This window comes from Camellia sinensis, chromosome 5 (genome assembly GCF_055761805.1).
Source record: "Camellia sinensis isolate YWXY chromosome 5, ASM5576180v1, whole genome shotgun sequence".
Lineage (NCBI taxonomy): Eukaryota > Viridiplantae > Streptophyta > Magnoliopsida > Ericales > Theaceae > Camellia > Camellia sinensis.
The window spans coordinates 210,467,896-210,487,013 of record NC_138965.1 but is presented as its reverse complement, the minus strand read 5'-3'; the positions used below and the strand labels follow the sequence as shown (position 1 = coordinate 210,487,013).

The following is a 19,118-nucleotide window of genomic DNA, read 5'->3' as shown; positions in this document are numbered from 1 at the left end:
AGACCTTTCGGAAATTGATGAGGTGTTCGTAAGAATTGTTGGAAAGAACAAATTTGAAGACATTATCAAACACATATTTTTGTAAAGTATATACATTTTGTAAAGCAAACGATAGATATGACCCACTTTTTGTAAAGCTTTCCACCTATGTGGACTTTGTTGCATTTCAAATATTTTTGTGAAGCCTTTTATTCCCCTATATTTTTGCATTTCCAGTATAGTTAAGTTTGATTTAAGAGTGCTGACTTGATCTTTTATAATTGATTTATTACTTTGGACATGTAAGTTGTCACTACTTTGGACATGTCAGTTGTCACTACTTCGTATACACTTTTTTTTTTCCCTTTTTGTATAAAATTATGTTCTCTTTTATTTTCATAAGACGATGGAGATTTGCACCAAATTGTTATATGGGCTCTTTTTACTCATCTTCTTATTTCATTGAGAAAAATACAAATCAATGAGTTTTTAAATATTTTGTGAAGTTATCACCTATTTATAATTTTTCTTATTTAATTTACTCTTCTTACTATACATTTTCTTTCAAGTATTGATACTTGCAATACTTGATGGCTATTAAATGACTTTAAAATCTTTTTAATTCGACTATTTTGTAAAGCAACAATTTGTATTCTATAGTTGATGTAATTGATGATTTTTACATTAATTTGACAAACTAGATGAGTTGGTGGAATTATTTTTTTTACCATTTATTGTTGGGATGCTATGGCATAGAGTTGATTTCTTCTTCATGATATGGTGCATTTAGTTTTTCAATGCTTTTCGTATCTTGATTGGAAAATTATTTCAAAATATTTGAATTTCGTATCTTAATTTGTAAACAATTTCTAAAGACTACTATTTGCAAGGTTATGGTATTTATGTTCTGTGTATTATATTATTTCAATCAGATATTTGTGGTTCGGGGTACTATGGCACTCACCAATGTATTAGGTGTTAGCCGCAAACTAACGGTAGGAGTGCTAACTTGAACTTTTATTAGGTGCTACAGACTCTACAAATTTTAATATGATACGTACAAATTACAATTACATTTTAATCTCAATATTATTTACACCGTGCCTTTAGGCACGGGCATACACTAGTATATATATATGAGATGAGAAGGAATTGAGGAAGTAGATTTTTGGAGGGCAAGAATTTATTTGGAGGGCAAGAATTTCGAGGATTGCTCTGTTTATTTTTCAATGAATATAAGTAGCAAAATATATGTATTGTTGAGATACATAAATAGAGAGAGAGACCCGAGAAGGAGACGTCGATGTTCGCCGCCGATGGTGCTTTGTGTTCGTTCGTCGATGTTCGTTCGTTCATCGAGCCGTCGCCATCGATGTTCGTTCGCCACCGAACACAATTTCAGGAAGCTGTGTTTTGCTTTGCTGTGTTGAATGAAAATCATTTTTTTTTTTTTTTTAGTTAATTTGATGTGAGCACCACACACAAAAACAAACAAAATTAAACAAATCAATCAATCAATCACGTCATTAAAAAATAAATAAAATATTAATCCATATATTTATAATAATAATTGAATAAAAGATTGATTGATGCACATGTTATGGTTGGCAATAGATCCACCAATTCTGAAAGAGTAAAGTTATAACTATCAATTAATATATTAGTTAATATAAATGAATAATTTGATATAATTTTAAGAATTTTAAATTTTTATAATTTGTTTAATGGATGAAATTTATAATTTTAAAGCAACAATACTATAATATGTAGGTTTATTTTGAAAAGTGGATTAAAAGTAGTCATTTCTCAATTTTTAACTTACTTTTATCTCTCACGAAAAAATCAAAAAAAATAATTTTTAATCATTTTCTCAAAACATCCTATATTAATACACTAACTCATATAATAATTTGTGCATGTAATACTATTACTTCTTAAATTTCATGAGACAAATCTCCATTATTACATGAATAAGGTTAATTAGTATTTGTTTTTGACATGAATAAGGTGGGGTGGGAGTCATCTTCAGTTGCTGGCACCGTTTGTCATCTCTCTCTCTCTCTCTCTCTCTTGTAGTCGTATAGTAAGGAGTTGAATGAGAGACGATCAAATTGAAGGAAAAATATTAGTCACCACGACACAGACCTTTTGTAGAAAATTTTATAATGCTATTCATTGAACAACTCGAAAAAGTCAAGCTAACTATAATGCCGGGTGAAATTAAAAATCCAAAAAAATATATATAGCATTTCAATTCTAAAGTGTGACCATTTTTAGACGCTCACTAGAGAAATAATTTGTTTATCTTTATATGAGAGGGTTGCGTCTCGCTTTGTTATAAATTCAAAAATGCTGCAGAACAGATACCAAGAAAGGGTTTGTGTTTTGTTTTGTTTTGTCTATGCACTATTTCTGTGCACTAGGTTTTTCATTTTTCTTTTTTTAATGTAATCATTTTATTTCATTTTACCTCATTCTAATTAATAAAATACTACTTTAATTTCTCTGCAGCTACACCACCAGCTTTATGGTTTTTGTATTATTATTTATTTTTTTTCCAGCTAATCTAGTTTCTGATTTCTTGTTGTCTATAATGTGTTCTTTTTTTTTTCAATCATCAATTGCATTCCAATTTCAATTACAGCTATTACATCTCAAGGTGAATTAGCATATGAGAAACTTGTTAAGTCCTTGCATATGGAGATTTATGATCTTGAATTAGCATATGAGAAACTTCTTTAAGTCCTTGCATATATCAAAAGCAAAAGATGATTTGGTCAAAACTCTCTCGTAATAAAATTTTAATGCACGAAGGATAAGTACAAAAAAAAATTCTTGAAAAGTTCAGTACATATCACTATTATCAAAATATTAAACTTTAATATAATATAACTTTTGATTTAGATGTTGATTTTTAATAAAATTACTATTTTCAGAATCCTCTTATGAAAATCTATCAAATAAGATTCGTATTGACTATGAAATCCTTTAAAAAAAATTATTACCGTCGAAATTAATTAAACAGTAATATGTTACTCTGACAATATTGTCTAAAATATATATATATATATATATTTTACCTTATCCTTACTCAATTATGCGCTTCCTCCTTAGATAGTTTATGAAACAAAATAAATTAAGTTGTCATTTTCACCAAATAAAAGTCCAATAAAAGAGTTTTAACAAATTTCCCAAGCAAAAAAGAATAAATGTTTATTACTTCAACCACACAATCTAAACAAAATCATTAGACAAAATGAAACTTAATTATTACACAAAATTATTTTCCAATCTCAATCCCAATCCCAATCCCAATCCCCATCCCAAATACCAAATCAAACCTATCTAAAAAATCTTGATATTTTTTTGAAATAGAGTTTTGAAGTTATTACACAATTTTGATTTTTTTTTTTTTTTGATAGAGTTTTGAAAAGAATTTGATTATGAGTTTTTGAAAAGAATTTTTGAATTGAGTTTTGAGTTGTATATTTAGTTTTGAATTTTAAAAATAATTTTTAAATTGTGTGCTTGATTATGAATTTTGAAAAAAAAAAATTAATTTTTTTTTTTATTAAAATCACAATTTCAAAACTAAACCACACACTACCTTACATTCACTAGTTTGTCCAAATTCAAAGTGGATGACCCATCTAGTCTAATAGCCTTTTCTGCTAATTTCTTCCACTCCATAGCCTTATTCTTCTTCATTTTCTTCCCCTTTTGTCCTTGCATGAATTCTCCAATCAGCTTCTCAACTTCATCTCATTGCACATTATTATCAATCGCCCCAAAATATGTTTATACCAAATTGAAATGAAAGGCTATATGCTCAGCCCAAGCTATCATGATTCTAGCATCCTTGTCCACTTTCGTTAGAGAGACTCATCTGGGAGTCCGGATCCTCTCCAGCCAAAAGTCCCTCCTGTCCTCCGGTCAAGGGCCACGATTTGGCCACGTGACCCTTTGAAAATCTACGGCTCAGACAAAAAATAAAAAAATAAAAATTTCATTTCTCTAAAATGGAAGAAGAAAAGAGGATGCATTTTTTTTTTTCTGCGTTTTTCTGATGCAGATATTTTGGAAGAAGAAAAAGAAGAAAAGTCAAGATGATGAAGATTTGTAGATCCGAATCTGCAGAGGAATTTTTTTTTTTGTTGTTGATGAAGATGATGATGATGTTGAAGATGATGATGTTGAAGATAATGAAGATTTGATGCGTTTTTTCTGCAGATGATCTTGATGATCTTCAATGGATAGATGATGAAGGTGTTGAAGATGATGTTGAAGATGTTCAGATTTTTTTTAGATGATCTGAATATATATGCAGATTTCTGAAAAACAATGGATAGATGATCTTCAAAGATTTTTTAACACAGAAATCTGCATCAAAACTAAAAAAAATTTCTGCAGATATTGATGATCTTCAAGAAAAAAAATTTATGCAGATTTGAAATCTGATTTTTTTTTACAGATTTACTCACAGATCTGTATTGAAAATATCAATTTAAAAAAAAACGGAACTGAAATGTTGAGGGAAATAATCAATTAAGTTTGAAGAAGTTTGAAGATGATATTGATGTTCAAATTTTGAAGTTTGAAGTTTGAAGATGATGTTCAAATTTTATCAATTAAGATTGATGTTCAAATCTGATCTTGAAGATTTTTTTTAGTGTTTGATAAAATTTGAACATCTTTAGATGATCTGAATAATCAATTAAGTTTGAAGATGATATTGATGATGTTCATATTTTTTTTAGATGATTTGAAGAAGTTTTTGGTGAAAAATGAATTTTTTTTTTTTTTTTTTAATCTGAGCCGTAGATCTTCAAAGGGCCACGTGGCCAAATCGTGGCCCTTGACCGAAGGACCGGAGGGATCCTTTGGCTGGAGAGGATTCGGACTCCTCATCTGGCCCATGACTCCTACTGAGCCATCTTATATTTTATTTTTATTTTTATTTTTATTTCACAAAAGAAAAAAAATTCACTGCTCCTAGACAAATTAAATAGTATTTATATTTCTCTTAAAAGTTTTCACACTAAATTTTTTTTTTTACTTTTTGTCTCAAATATAAGAGGTTAAAAATTAAGTGTAAATATTATTACTCACTAAAAATTAAACAAACCAAATAAATTTTTACCATCAAATTTGCAAATAAATAGACAACAACATTTACATCATCATACATATAATTTTCATTTATATGATATTACCGTTATAACTAACTAGCCTATCACCCGTGTTATGTATAGAATAATTATAGATATTTATATTTGTTTTAGATTTTTTTTAATAGATAAATTATGTTTTTTAAGATTTTTTATAAAAATAATTTAACAATCTTATCACTAACCATAGTATATGAGAAAAGTTGAAAAGGGTACTGCAGTAACTATACACAGATTGTATCTATAATTATTTGTATGAGGAAATTTTAAATGTTGATCAGGAGATTTTGACCAAATCAATAAATGCAGGCATGTGGATTGAAAAAAGTTAATAAATGCTGATCAGGAGATTTTGACCAAATCAGTAGATGCTGAGTTTTTTTTTTCATAAAAAATTTAGAAAATTCAGATTGAGATATTGAAGCTCCCACGGGACTTGGGGTTAAAAACCTCATTTTCCTTAAAAACCCCCTTAAGTGTTTATGTTTATCTAACTTCAATCATATTAAAAAATTAAATTATAAACAAAAGGAGATAACTTCAATCATACAAATCACATTTTTTTTTGATGCTATCTAACTACAATCACATTTTTTTCATAATAAAAAAAATAATTCAAAAAAAGGACCATTAAAATAGTAAATAAAAAGATTATTTAGTAGTATTGAACAAACGACAGTCACATTTTTCTTTGTGTGAATGTTTATGTTTATCTAACTTCAATCATACTAAAAAAATCAAATTATAAACAAAAGGAGATAATTTTAATCATACAAATCACAATTTTTTTAATGCTATCTAACTACAATCATATTTTTCTCATAATAAAAAAATAATAATTGAAAAAAAGAACCATTAAAATAGTAAATAAAAATATTATTTATAACCATTGAACAAATTACAATCACATTTTTCTTTTTGTAAGTTAACTTCAATCATATTAAAAAATAAAATTATAAACAAAATGAGATAACTTCAATAATACAAATGACAATTTTTTTAATGCTATCTAATTGTCATCAATAATTAAAAAAATCAATCACAAATTAAGTCAATTGATAATTAAAAAACACAAGAATTTATTTCCAAAAAACATAGTGAGTTAAAAAGATCAATTATAATTTTTTTTGAGTCAAAATACAATCTAATCATCATCAATAATTGGTATATTATGTGACCCTAATGAGTACAATCCATTTTGTTTTTCAAAATACACAGTGAGTTAAAAATCAAATCACAAATTAAGTAAATTGATAGTTAAAAAAACCCAATAATTTTTTTTCAAAAAACACAGTGAGTTAACAAAATCAATTACAATTTTTTTTTCAAAATACAGTCTAATCATTATCAATAATTGGTACTTTAAAAATCAGATAAAAAAAAATCAAATCAAATCGCAAATATTTTTTTCATAAATAATTGTAAAGAAAAAGCATTAAAGCAGTAAATAAAAGATTAAATCACATTAAAAAAAAGAACCATTGAACAAAGTACAATCACATCACATTTTTCCCATAATAAAAAAATAAATAATAAAAAAAAGAACCATTGACTAACTACAATCACATTAAAAAAAATAAAACCATTGAACTAACTACGATCATTTTTTTTCTTCGTGAGTGTTTATGTTTATCTAACTTCAATCATATTAAAAATAAAATTAAAATAGTAAATAAAAAGATTAAATAACATTAAAAAAAAACCATTGAACTAAGTACAACAATTATATTAAAAAAAAAAAAGCCATTGAGCAAACTACAATCACATCACATTACAATCACATTTTTTTCTTTGTAAGTGTTTATGTTTATTTAAAATCAATCATATTAAAAATAAAATTAAAATAGTAAATAAAAAGATTAAATAACATTAAAAAAAACTATTGAATTAATTACAACAATCATATTAAAAAAAAAAAAGAGTCAGTGAACAAACTATAATCACATCACATTTTTCCCATAATAAAATAAATAAATGAAAAAAAAGAACTACTAAATTAACTACAATCACATTTAAAAAAAAATCATTCAACTAATTATAATCACATTTTTCTCTTTGTGAGGGTTTATATTTATCTAACTTCAATCAAATTAAAAAATCAAATTATAATTTTTTTATTCACTAAAAAAATCACAAAATATTTTTATGCGCTATCTAACTACAATATTAAAAGAGTAAACAAAAGTAAAAGTCAAGAATGAGAAAACAAAAAGAAGACTTACTGTTTGCATACGTGGTCACTGAAGTTGAAAGTGTAGAAGTAAGAAGTCAAGAAAGAGAAAACAAAAAGGAGACTCACTGTTTGCAATAGGTATATGAAAAGTTAAAAAGAGTGTGTGTTGGAGAAGTTAAAAAGATTTGGAAGAATTTAATAATTGCTAAGTTTTTTTTTTCAAAAAAAATCAAAAAAAATTAAGAAATTAAGATTCAAATATTGGAACTCCCACAAAACTTGTAGGTTAGAGATAGATATAAATAAATAGATAGATATAGATATTTATATTTATATTTGTTTTAAATTGTTTTTAATATACAAATTATTTGTTTTGGAAAAGGTACTGCAGCAATTATGAGAGAAGTCAAAAAGTCTTGTGGGTTGAGAGAAATTAATAAATGCTGAGGTTATTTTTTTTTTAAAAAAACAAAAAATTAAAAAATTAGGATTAGTATATTGGAGCTCCCATAAGCCTTGGGGGTTAAAAATCCCCTTTTGCTTAATATATAGTATAGATAGATAGCATATCACCCGTACTATGCACGGATTGTGTTTACAATTATCTATATATGTGATTGTGATTTTTAAATATTTTTTTTAAATGTCTTCTTTTTTTCTTTTTTTATATTATATTGAAGTTTAATATTTTGATAATAATCATATGAGTTGGACTTTTCAAGAAATTAAATGTCTTTTTTTTATTATATTATATTAAAGTTTAATATTTTGATAATAATCATATGTGTTAGAGTTTTCAAGAAATTTTTTTATGCTTGTTATTAATGCATTAAAGCGTTATTATGAGGGATAATAATCATGTGTTGGGACTTTTCAAAGAATTTTTTTTATACTTGTTCTTAATGCATTGAAGTGTTATTATGAGGGTAAGATTTAGGAGTTGGGAGAAGTTAATAAATGCTAAGATTTTTTTTTTTTTAAATCAGGAAATTTAGATTGGGAGATTGGAGCTATGAATTGTGATTTTTAAATATTTTTTTTTTAAATGTCTTCTTTTTTTTTTCCTTTTTATATTATATTAAAGTTTAATATTTTGATAATAATTATATGTGTTGGACTTTTTAAGGAATTAAATGTCTTTTTTTATTATATTATATTAGGGTTTAATATTTTGATAATAATCATATGTGTTGGACTTTTCAAGAAATTTTTTATTCTTGTTCTTAATGCATTAAAGTGTTATTATGAGGGATAATAATCATATGTGTTGGGATTTTTCAAGGAATTCATATGTGTTGAATTTCAAAGAATTTTTTTTTTATATTAAAGTGTTATTATGAGGGATAATAATCATGTGTTGGAACTTTTCAAAGAATTTTTTTTATGCTTGTTCTTAATGGATTAAAGTGTTATTATAAGGGTAAGACTTAGGAGTTGGGAGAAATTAATAAATGCTAAGATTTTTTTTTTTAAATCAGGAAATTTAGATTGGGAGATTGGAGCTGTGAATTGTGATTTTTAATTTTTTTTTAAATGTCTTCTTTTTTTTTCTTTTTATATTACATTAAAGTTTAATATTTTGATAATAATCATATGTGTTGTATTTTTTAAGGAATTAAATGTCTTTTTTTTATTATATTATATTAAAATTTAATATTTTGATAATAATCATGTATTGGACTTTTCAAGAAATTTTTTTATTCTTGTTCTTAATGCATTAAAGTGTTATTATGAGGGATAATAATCATATGTGTTGGGACTTTTCAAAGAATTAATATGTGTTTGATTTCAAAGAATTTTTTTTATACTTGTTCTTAATGCATTAAAGTGTTATTATGAGGGTAAGACTTAGGAGTTGGGAGAAGTTAATAAATGCTAAGATTATTATTATTTTTTTAAATCAAAAAATCAAAAAATTTAGATTGGAAGATTGGAGCTCTCACAAGGCTTAGGTTAAATACCCCCTTTTACTTAATATATAGTATAGATATATAAAACTCACTCATACATATAATTTTTATTCATATAATATTACTGTTACAACTAATATATAACTCACTTTTTTTTGACACATTTAAATGGCTCAGAAATAAACAACCACAGAATGTTTTATATTTCTTTGCCAATCAAGATTTTTTTTTTTTTTTTTTTTTCTTTTTTCAAACAAAGACAACTGCAATCGTAATTATATACAAATTCCCCATTTTGATTCCACAATTTTTGACAAAAGACACTATCACTCAACCAAGATTTCCAACAAACAACCAAATGCTTATACATTTGCTTTTCCTTTTCAACAGATTGAATACACGCTCATTCAACACTATCAAACACCAAACAACTAATTTTTCACTTCAAAGCTTGGCAACTCTAAATGACATGAAAAAGGAACTGTATAGAGAGGAGAGAGAAATGGGTTTTTGTCACCGTGGGCCAGAAAGTTCCATTGCTTCAACCACAAGAGAAGATTCTTCTATGAAATCCGAATATCTTTGAGGCGGATTTTCAAATGACCGGAGATACCTTGGTGTCTCAACATTCTGTGAGGCCTCCCATTTCTCCGCCAAGCCATCACCTTCCAACATCCTTAGTACTTCGGACATTTTGGGGCGGTGAGAAGGATTGAATTGAGTGCATATAAGGGCAACTTGAACCATTTCTTCTAACTCCACCCTGTCAAAATTGCCCTTTAAATCTTTGTCCACCAATAGGTTCAGTTTTCCCTCCTGATGGAGCTTTCTTACCTGCATAAAAGTTACAGTAACATGTCACAAATAATTCAAGGAAAAGAAAATTTTATCAAAAAATTCAAGAGTAGACTCGTTTCGATTTATCCTTTAAACCTTTTATTTACGTTTCACCAAATAAATTCCATATGGGTAAATTACACTGCTTCCCCCAAGTAATGATAAAATTATAACTGGTGCCACAATTTTGGCATAATTACACTATGCACTTTTCAAATATCATTCGTAACTCTTTGAACCATACTGTTAATAATCCGTTAAGTCAGATGGATAGCGGATGAAAATGATGGTGCCATCATTTTTTAGACTAAAATGTTTATTTCACCCTTCATTATATTTATGTTCAAACATCACTTGCATCAAAATACTTATATTAAGCCGTTTGGAGAATGAGGATAATTAGGTAAATTTATTGGGTAAGAGGTAGAGTAATAGTGCCATTTGACATCAATACATATTTAAATACAAAATATCTAAGGGTAATATAATAACAACACCAATAAGTTGCCACTATTGTAAGGAAGATTAATGTAATTTTGTCAAAATTATAGATCTAATTGTTATTTCTTCATTACACAAGGGAGGTCAACAAAACTTACAAATTCCTTAATGTGCATGTGTGTTGCCACTATTACAAGGGAGATTAATGTAATTTTGTCAAAATTGTTAGGCTAATTGTCATTTCTTCATTACACAATGGAGGCCAATAAAACTTGCCCATTCCTTAATGTGTGCGTGTGTGTGTGTGAGAGAGAGAGAGAGAGAGTAAATACCCAATCAAGCATTACTCCTTTCTGGTTTGCCACGCGTCCAAAGTCCAGAGCCTTCTGACCTGTGATTAGCTCGAGGAGCAAGATCCCAAATCCAAATACATCAGTTTTTTCTGACGACTGACCGGTTGACAAATACTCCGGAGCAATGTGGCCAACAGTGCCACGCACAGCTGTGGTCACATGAGAATCGTGGTGATCCAAGAGTTTTGCTAACCCAAAATCTCCAACAACTGCCTCAAAATCTTCATCCAACAAAATGTTGGCTGCTTTAACATCACGGTGAATGATTTTGGGGTCACACTGCTCATGCAAATATAGTAGCCCCCTTGCTGTGCCTAAAGCTATATTCTTTCGCCTTGACCAGTCTAAAACGGGTCTACCATGGACATGATCTGGTAAGAAAACTCAAAATAAAAATGAAATAAAACTATGCTTTATTCAGCTAAACTCGAGAAAGCTTCATCATAAATGTGCGGTCAGAATTGGCCAGTGTGGTTACAACGAAGCTAAATTTATCTCGAACCAGGAAACGTTGTTTAGTAAAAGGGTGTGAAACACTAGTTGACATAAACAAGTTACAAGTAATAAAAGTGTTTCCAAGAAAGTAACTGAGCTCAAACCATAAGTTTGGAAGCAACAATCTTAAGCATGCTTTATAGGGTATAGCCCGACCCCAAAACCTTGTTGGAGAGGGTATTTTTGGTATTTCCGCACTTGTGACTTGTTCCCCTAATTCTATGTATATGAAGTTGCGAGGGGGCGGCTATATAATTATTTCGTGTAACTTTTTCTGATCATAACAGAATAGCAGTGCTAGTGGATGTAGCCCTAATTTTGGGGGTGAACCATGAAAACGTTTATTTCTTGTATGTGCATGTGATTACATTCTTGTGCATTGATTCTTCTCTGTTTTTTTGTCTCGCTGATCTTGGTTAGATGTTACGGATTGCTAACAATCCCAACCCCCTTGACACAATTGCCAGCAAGATAATGTTGAGTCAATCCCCAAATCTCCCCTAATGTGGATCTCAACTGATTCCACAAGAAGAATGACTCATGATAAATATATCATTGACTAAATGCGAAGTAGGAAATTTTTAAGTTTGGATGGATGCAAGAACTCTGGAGGATTTTATCAGAAATGGCCCAAGGTTTTCGAGACCTTGAACTAAAAATCATAATGAGGTCTTATTTGACTAGGCCTTTGAAAAAATGTGTCTTTCAGCAATAAGAATCTTTTAAAGATTTTCATGATGGGCCTTAGGCAACGTGTAAAGTAGTCTAATGGTTGAGCTACCACTGCTTGATATCTTAATAATTAGAAATTTCCAATTAGAAATCATCCTAATCAGTGTGTTTGGTTTGAGTTTTCTGGATTAAGTTTTTTGAAAATTAAGTTTTTTGGTTTTCGTATTTTTTTATTTTTAGTGAATATTTTTAAAATTTTAAACATTTTTTTTACTTTTTTAGATGCACCTTACTTAGATGTATCTAAAAAGTAAAATATTTTAAAAAATTAATAAATACATAAAAATACTAAAATGTATTGAATTCTTGTATTTTTTTTTGTAATTTTGGTATTTAGTGAATTTTTAAAAAGTTTTTTTTACAATTTTTTTTATTTTTTAGATGTATTTATGTTAGGTGTATCTAAGAAGTAAAAAAATTGCTTAAAATATTTAAAAAATTCAGTAAAAACAAAAAAAAAATACAGAAAATAAGAAAGTAGAATTTTTTGAAAAGTATTTTTTGAAACATGGAAACAAACAAGCTGAATAGCTTTTAGAGAAGTCTATTTCCTTGAAGTTTATTACCCAACACACTTACAATGCACAAGTAAGATTCAAGAAGTGAATTACTACTAACATGACATCTTATTAATGGAGGAATATAATTGATGGAATATAAAAATGACAGCAAGCAGCGAAAACTGAACTTTACTAACCTTTTAATCTAGAAGCTACACTCCCATTTGGCATGTACGGATAGACAAGAAGTCGTTCATTTTCAGTCGTACAGAACCCCCAAAGCCGCAAAAGATTCCGGTGGACCGCCAAACTTATCATCTCAACTTCAGTTTGAAATTGGATTTCACCCCCAATAGCATTATAGTCCTTCAACCTTTTGACTGCTACCACATTCCCATTTTTTAAGCAACCCTTGTACACAATTCCAAATCCACCTCTCCCTAATATATTCTTCGAGTTGAAATGATCAGTTGCAGCCCGGAGTTCCTTAAAGGTATACCTTTTCAAATGGCCCAAACATACCTCTGGATCGTATTGATCTGCCAAGTAATGAATTACAGCTCAGAATATTGGGCTAATTAGAGAGGAAAAAGGGTGACATTCATTATATGCACCAATTAAAACAAATAACTCAGTCATCGGTATCAAACAAATGGTGTTGCATAAAATACATTAAATAGCACAACCGACAAAAGTATATTTATGTGACTGTTTCAACTAATAATTTCATTTCTTACCCAAAAATAAGTCTTTAAAAGGACTTCAGGTTAACAGCCAGATGGAAAAACTGAGACCTAACTGATGAATTACCCCTCCAGAAAACAGTATTTGTCTAAATTTTTTAATCACTTACATTTTATTCGTATTCCATTTGCAACAAACAATTGTATAATTACTGGCCAACTATCATCCACTCTTTGTTTCCAGTTTCTTTTCTCTTAAATTGTATGTTGACCATGTCAAATTGTCAGTCAATCAAAACAATATGAATTAAATTTTTCTAGAAATCCCCATCTTTCTTTGCAGAGAAATACGCAAACATGCAGACACACATGTACAAAGTTACAAGTGGTAAAACAGCATACAGAGTCTGACACCTGCCTGGTGCTGGTATATTGGTAAAAGCTTTCAAAGGACACCAGGACCTCAGAACAAGCAAGAAAATTTTTAAGCCCCAGGGAATAGCCATTAAAAGTTTTTTTATTTCCACTCACTCAGATCTCTTCGATTTCTTTTACTTTGTTCATAGTGCCCTTTTTTCAAGATTAGGACCTGCTTTGGAGGATTCATCATTTGAGGTTTTAGGGGACAATAATACATATACATATTTCCCAAATATATACACATGTATCTCTTTCTTATGTTATCAATTACTTGACTTAATCTTGACATATAAGCATGGTAACACAATCTCAACCTCATATATTCATGGATTCTTTTCCAGATCACTCTTAAATCTAAACCAGATGGTTTCTAGATCAGGGTTAATCTAGCTTTGGCATCAATCTTTTTTCTTACTTACCTTAATCACATAGCACATACAGAATAAGTTCAATATTGCCTGAAGCGTCATTCATTAACAAAATAAAATCATTAACACATCTTTTCATTAAAAATCTGCACATTCATTGCATAACTGTGGTAATTTCTTCCGTGGTTCAAAAATTTTATGAAAGACAAGAACAATGTTAAGCTTATGGAATCATAAAAATGCTAAGAAAAAAAAATCTAATGCTGAAGGAGGGGTCTCACACATCAGAAATCATCAACTACTTACCAAGCAACTGTTTAAGAATTAAACAGAAAAGCTTCATTAAAATTTCTGAAACTTAAAAACTTTCAAGCATAACATGTAGACACACAAAAAGGCACTTACAAATGATATTCTAAACCATTGAAAAATCTAACAAATGGCCAACCAAATGCAGTGTACACAACATGAATTATGATAATCTAATGCAACTAAGTTGTAGCACAAATGCGTCTAATCAATCATCATAATGCCATAAGAATTTATACTTGTCAATGAAGAAACTGGGAAATAAAATGAAGATAGAAGTATATAAGACCTAACCATTAACATCAAAGAAAATTTGCCGGTTGTGTCTATATCTCCACCAAACAAATGATCCAATGATTACTATAATTAAAAAGGCAGCACCAAAGCTCACGCCAAAAGTGACAGCCACATGGTGGCTCTCTGTCCCTGATTCTGACCCATCTGGGAAAGTAAAGATTCCATCAATTAAACATGTCATGGGACAGTTATGGAAAAGCAGTGAAGTAACTTAAAAAGAAAATTAAATACTACTATGTGATGGACACCTTTGACACCATCTGGCGGAAAGGAAACAGGCTCGGGATAGACCACAGAACAGTTGTTATCTGAATTAGGCCCACAAATTAATGGGTTGCCAATTATCCTGAAAGCAGAGAGAAGTGCATGACAACTTCATCAATTAAAAAAATACGTAAAGAACTGAGCAATATGAGAACAATTTAGGGGCAGCTCACTTGAAAGTTCGTGCAGCAATTTTTGGCACGGAACTGCTGAGGTTGTTGAAAGAAAGGTCTCTGCCAGCAATATTCACAAAAGATGGTAAAGAATATTTCTGAGGTCTCCTCCAATGTTCTACACAAAATAAAGTGAAGAGGGGCAAACACTTACACAAGTGTGAGACCTTCAACTTTGGACAAAGTGTCTGGAATGGATCCAGTAAGGCTATTGTTGTTTAGTTTCCTGACTTGCTCAAAAAAGCACAACAAAAACGAGTCAATTCCAAGAAGGAGAAAATCCGAATGTACTGAATTGTGAAATATATGGTGGAACTCAAGGTTGAAGAAAGTTCCAGAAACCTACAAATAATTCAGGTTCTTGAGGTCTCCCAATGAACTGGGTATTTCACCATTAAACTTATTGCTAGAGAGATCAAGTGTCTGAAGCTTCTCCAACTTCCCAATTGCAGCAGGAATAGGACCAGAAATAGCATTATTCTGTAGCAACCTACACAATTAAAACAGTAACAGTATGTGATCAAAACTAAATTTCTTGATTATTTGCGAGGATTGTAAATAATATTGTGGTGAAAAGTAAAGTGAAAACATACAAATGTAATCACATTGCTTGGAAGAAAGAATGTTCCAACTTACACAGATTGCAAGTTACTGAGGTTAGCAATTGAAGGCGATAGAGTCCCAGTCAAGCTTTGGCTAGGCAATCCTCTGATAAGAAGATAAACAGCTCACCAAACAGGAGTTTGACAACAAGAAATCTGTAAAATGTGATAAGTTTTTTGTTCATTTTTCCAATCTCTTTATGGTTAAGGGATTAGGCAACTTACAAAGTAGAGACATAACCATCAGAGCAAGTAACCATCCTCCAATAACAAGGATCTACTGAATTAATATCCCAGCTCTCCAAAACATTGTATCGGTCATTGAGAGCATTTTTTATAGCCATCAAAGCCACCACTGAATCAGATTTTACCAAACAAAAGATGGGTCACATTTTGCTCTTCTATCTCAAGCAAGCATCAAAACAACAGAAAAATAATTATAAAACATGGGTTTCCAAGCCACGATTACGTGGACTTGAAAAGGGTAAAAACAAAAAACTACAAGAATGCAAAGCCATGAGGGCACTAAGGGCATCTCCAATCTTGCACTCCAACCTATATCAAACTCAAATACTCAAAACCCCTCCACTCCTTAACCCAAACTTATACCAAATTTGAGTTTTACTCCGATTTTTACCCAAATCAAGCGAGACTCAAATGCTCTCTCATTTCTCTTTTTTTTTTTTTTGGCTCTCAAATTTACCACTTTGCCATTAGTAAAGCTTTTACAAACTAATGCTTAAATCAGAGTTGGTCTGTTGGAGTGGTTCATATAAAATAAATTTTTTACTCAAATTTGAGCAGGGGCTGGAGATGTAGCCCAAGTACAGGAGCAAAAAATAACTTTCCATTCTAAATTTAATAAAAGTATACTTTTCCCACATACAACATGAAAAAGATCCAAGAAAAAGCGAAAGATAACCACAGAGGGTAGAGGATGAACTTTTATATCAAATTTGGAACAGACAATTAAGTAACAAGGCCATAACTAGAAAATCTGCCAAATTTGCGGCTTGTAATTTCAATAACTGCAATAGCTTAGTATCTTTCTTTATGCATTTAATTCTAAGAAACAACAAAAATGAACAAAAACAAAAAATGAAATCATCCCAAATAGAAACTGACCTTCATAGTTTATACCAGAAGGAGAAAGAGTTGCAGAAGAACCTTCCAACAATGTCAAAACCAGCAATCCCACTCTCCACAACATAAACCCACTTCTTTCCATTTTCTATTCTACCTTCAGTACAACAGTACCCACTTATCAAAACCACCAAAACCAACCATTCCAGAAACCATTAACACGAACTAACAACCTCTACATTATTGCATCATCCAAACAACTCTCTAACAAAAAGTTAGCTTAGTATCAGAAACCCATCAAGCAAAGCCCACCATTACTATAACATGAAGTAGAACCCTTTCAGATTCAGTCTTGGGACTCAAAACTGCTCTTCACATAGTCCACAAAACTTCATAAACTCCAAGACCCAGATGCTAAAACTCCACAAAAACAAAGACCCATACGCTAAAAATTAGTTTTTGCACAAGTATACACAGCTTGGAGCCAAATGGGCAGGGTTTGGAGTGGGAAAGACAACAAGGAGAGAATTTTCTCGAGAAACAAGCAAACACTAAGCCTGAAATTCCGAGAACCTAGAGATCTGGGAATGCTGGGGTGTGATTTCTATATGTTTTGTAACCGATCCCCGCAAATTCCATGTGGGTATGTTGTTGGTTTTTAGCCCTCTCTCCCTTGCTCAACCCCTATGATTCCACCATATCCTCACAATCTCAAAGATCAATGATTCAAATAATATATCATGATTCAAATATCATATCATCAGTATCACATTCTCTGTCTATTATATCCCAGAAAGATACAAACACGCAAAAAATGCCAAAACCAAAGAGGCCAACTGGCCAAGGCTTTCACAGACACAGATGCAGGCACTACTGTAAAAAAAAAAAAATTATAAAAAATGTACTATTATTAATTTAATCGGAAATATCGACTTATAATTAAAAAAAAAATTACATAACTTTAAAATAATCCCTTCCCATTACTGTACTTTTATCAAAATTTTATTTTAGTGTTTTTATTTTTAATTATAATAGTTAATTTCCATACTTTACCAATTTATCCATCTAAAGTTCACGTTTGTCATTTGAAGTATGTGATATTTTTGTTATTTTTGGCTATTTTAGAAAGATAGTTAAAAAATATCCTTCCGTTTTTAATTTATTTGGGATTACGCTCCGTTTGATAAGAAGGTTTGGGGCTATTTTAGTCACAAAAAATAAAATAGACTATTTAAATCGCTATAAACAAAACATCATATCCAACCCATAATCATTACACTCTATTAAAAAAGTTAAAAAACCAAAAAGTCATTCCCAAACTAAACTTTTTAGCCTAGGCTAAAATAACCAAAAAAGTCAAAAAATCAAAAAACCAACTCACTTTCCAAACGGAGGCATCTCACATTTTTTACACATTTTTTTTTAAAAATCTAAAAAAATCAATTTTTAACTATTTCTCAAAAGAACCCTTTATTAGCACTCTTATACTTTTACTAAAATTTCATTTTAGTTATCACAGTTTCACCAAAATTTTGCTTTAATCTCTTAATTTTTAATTTATATTAACTTCATTAATAGAAGGTAGACAAAATATTAAAATTGAAATTTAATTTAGATTTCATTTGGGAAATTGGGTTATTTTATGGCTATTTTAACCTTGGTTAAAATGTTCATTTGAATTAATTTTTTTAACTTTTGTAAAAGAAAAATAATATAATTATAGTTTGAATATGTTATTTTATTTTATTAATTTTTTAATTTATTTTATCTTTTTATAATTAATTTAACTAAAAAATCAAAAAATTCACATTCCAAATGACACCTTAAAGTGTACAGTTACAATTGAAAATAAAATAACAATTATAGTGAAAATGCTTCGATATTAAAGGGTAGTTTGGCAATTTAGTAAATAAATAATTTATTTATTATTTATTATTTATTATTTGTTACTCCCATCACTTTTTTATTTTTTCTAAACAGCTACTTATAAAAGTAAAAAATATGTATATATATTAAAAGTGTAAATGAAACACAAATAATTTATAATTTATTTTTGAAAAGCAAAACTGCTTTATATTCAGTGATTGGACTTGAAGGGATGTGTGGGAATTGAACAGAGAGAGAGAAGAGAACAATGGGGTGGCCTAAAAAGCAAAAGTAAAGAAATTTTGCAGGGTAAGTTTTGGGGCAAAAATTTGGCAGAGTCACGTGATTGTCTTCGCCCTTTTGCTGTGCCTTTCGCTTTTAAATTTTTATTTTATTTTATTTTTTAGAACTGTATATTTGAGTTTTTACGTAACTGGCCCACTTTGCTAGAATGCGCCGGATTGT

The 19,118-nt window shown here is 29.5% G+C and overlaps 1 protein-coding gene across 1 annotated transcript; it reads right to left on the bottom strand.

Moving 5' to 3' along the window:
• Window positions 1-9,505: 9,505 nt before the first annotated feature.
• LOC114313637 (protein CLAVATA3 INSENSITIVE RECEPTOR KINASE 1) lies at window positions 9,506-17,693 on the bottom strand. The gene is made up of 11 exons (XM_028260043.2): window positions 16,830-17,693; window positions 15,930-16,059; window positions 15,739-15,810; window positions 15,449-15,592; window positions 15,257-15,328; window positions 15,103-15,162; window positions 14,914-15,011; window positions 14,663-14,809; window positions 12,786-13,127; window positions 10,841-11,232; window positions 9,506-10,064 (listed from the first exon to the last, which is right to left on the bottom strand). The coding sequence occupies exons 1-11, from the start codon at window positions 16,930-16,932 to the stop codon at window positions 9,744-9,746; spliced, it is 1,881 nt and encodes a 626-aa protein (XP_028115844.2). The 5' UTR covers window positions 16,933-17,693; the 3' UTR covers window positions 9,506-9,743.
• Between the last annotated feature and the right edge of the window lie 1,425 nt (window positions 17,694-19,118).

What these genes read in the sequence shown, in the direction of transcription:
- LOC114313637 (XM_028260043.2), bottom strand. Translation starts at nt 16,932, where the DNA reads ATGGAAAGAAGTGGGTTTATGTTGTGGAGAGTGGGATTGCTGGTTTTG. An exon ending in GTTGAAGGTCTCACACTTGT is followed by an intron (nt 15,163 to 15,256) that starts GTAAGTGTTTGC and finishes TATTGCTGGCAG; the next exon opens with AGACCTTTCTTTCAACAACC. An exon ending in AATTTTCTTTGATGTTAATG is followed by an intron (nt 13,128 to 14,662) that starts GTTAGGTCTTAT and finishes ATTACTTGGCAG; the next exon opens with ATCAATACGATCCAGAGGTA.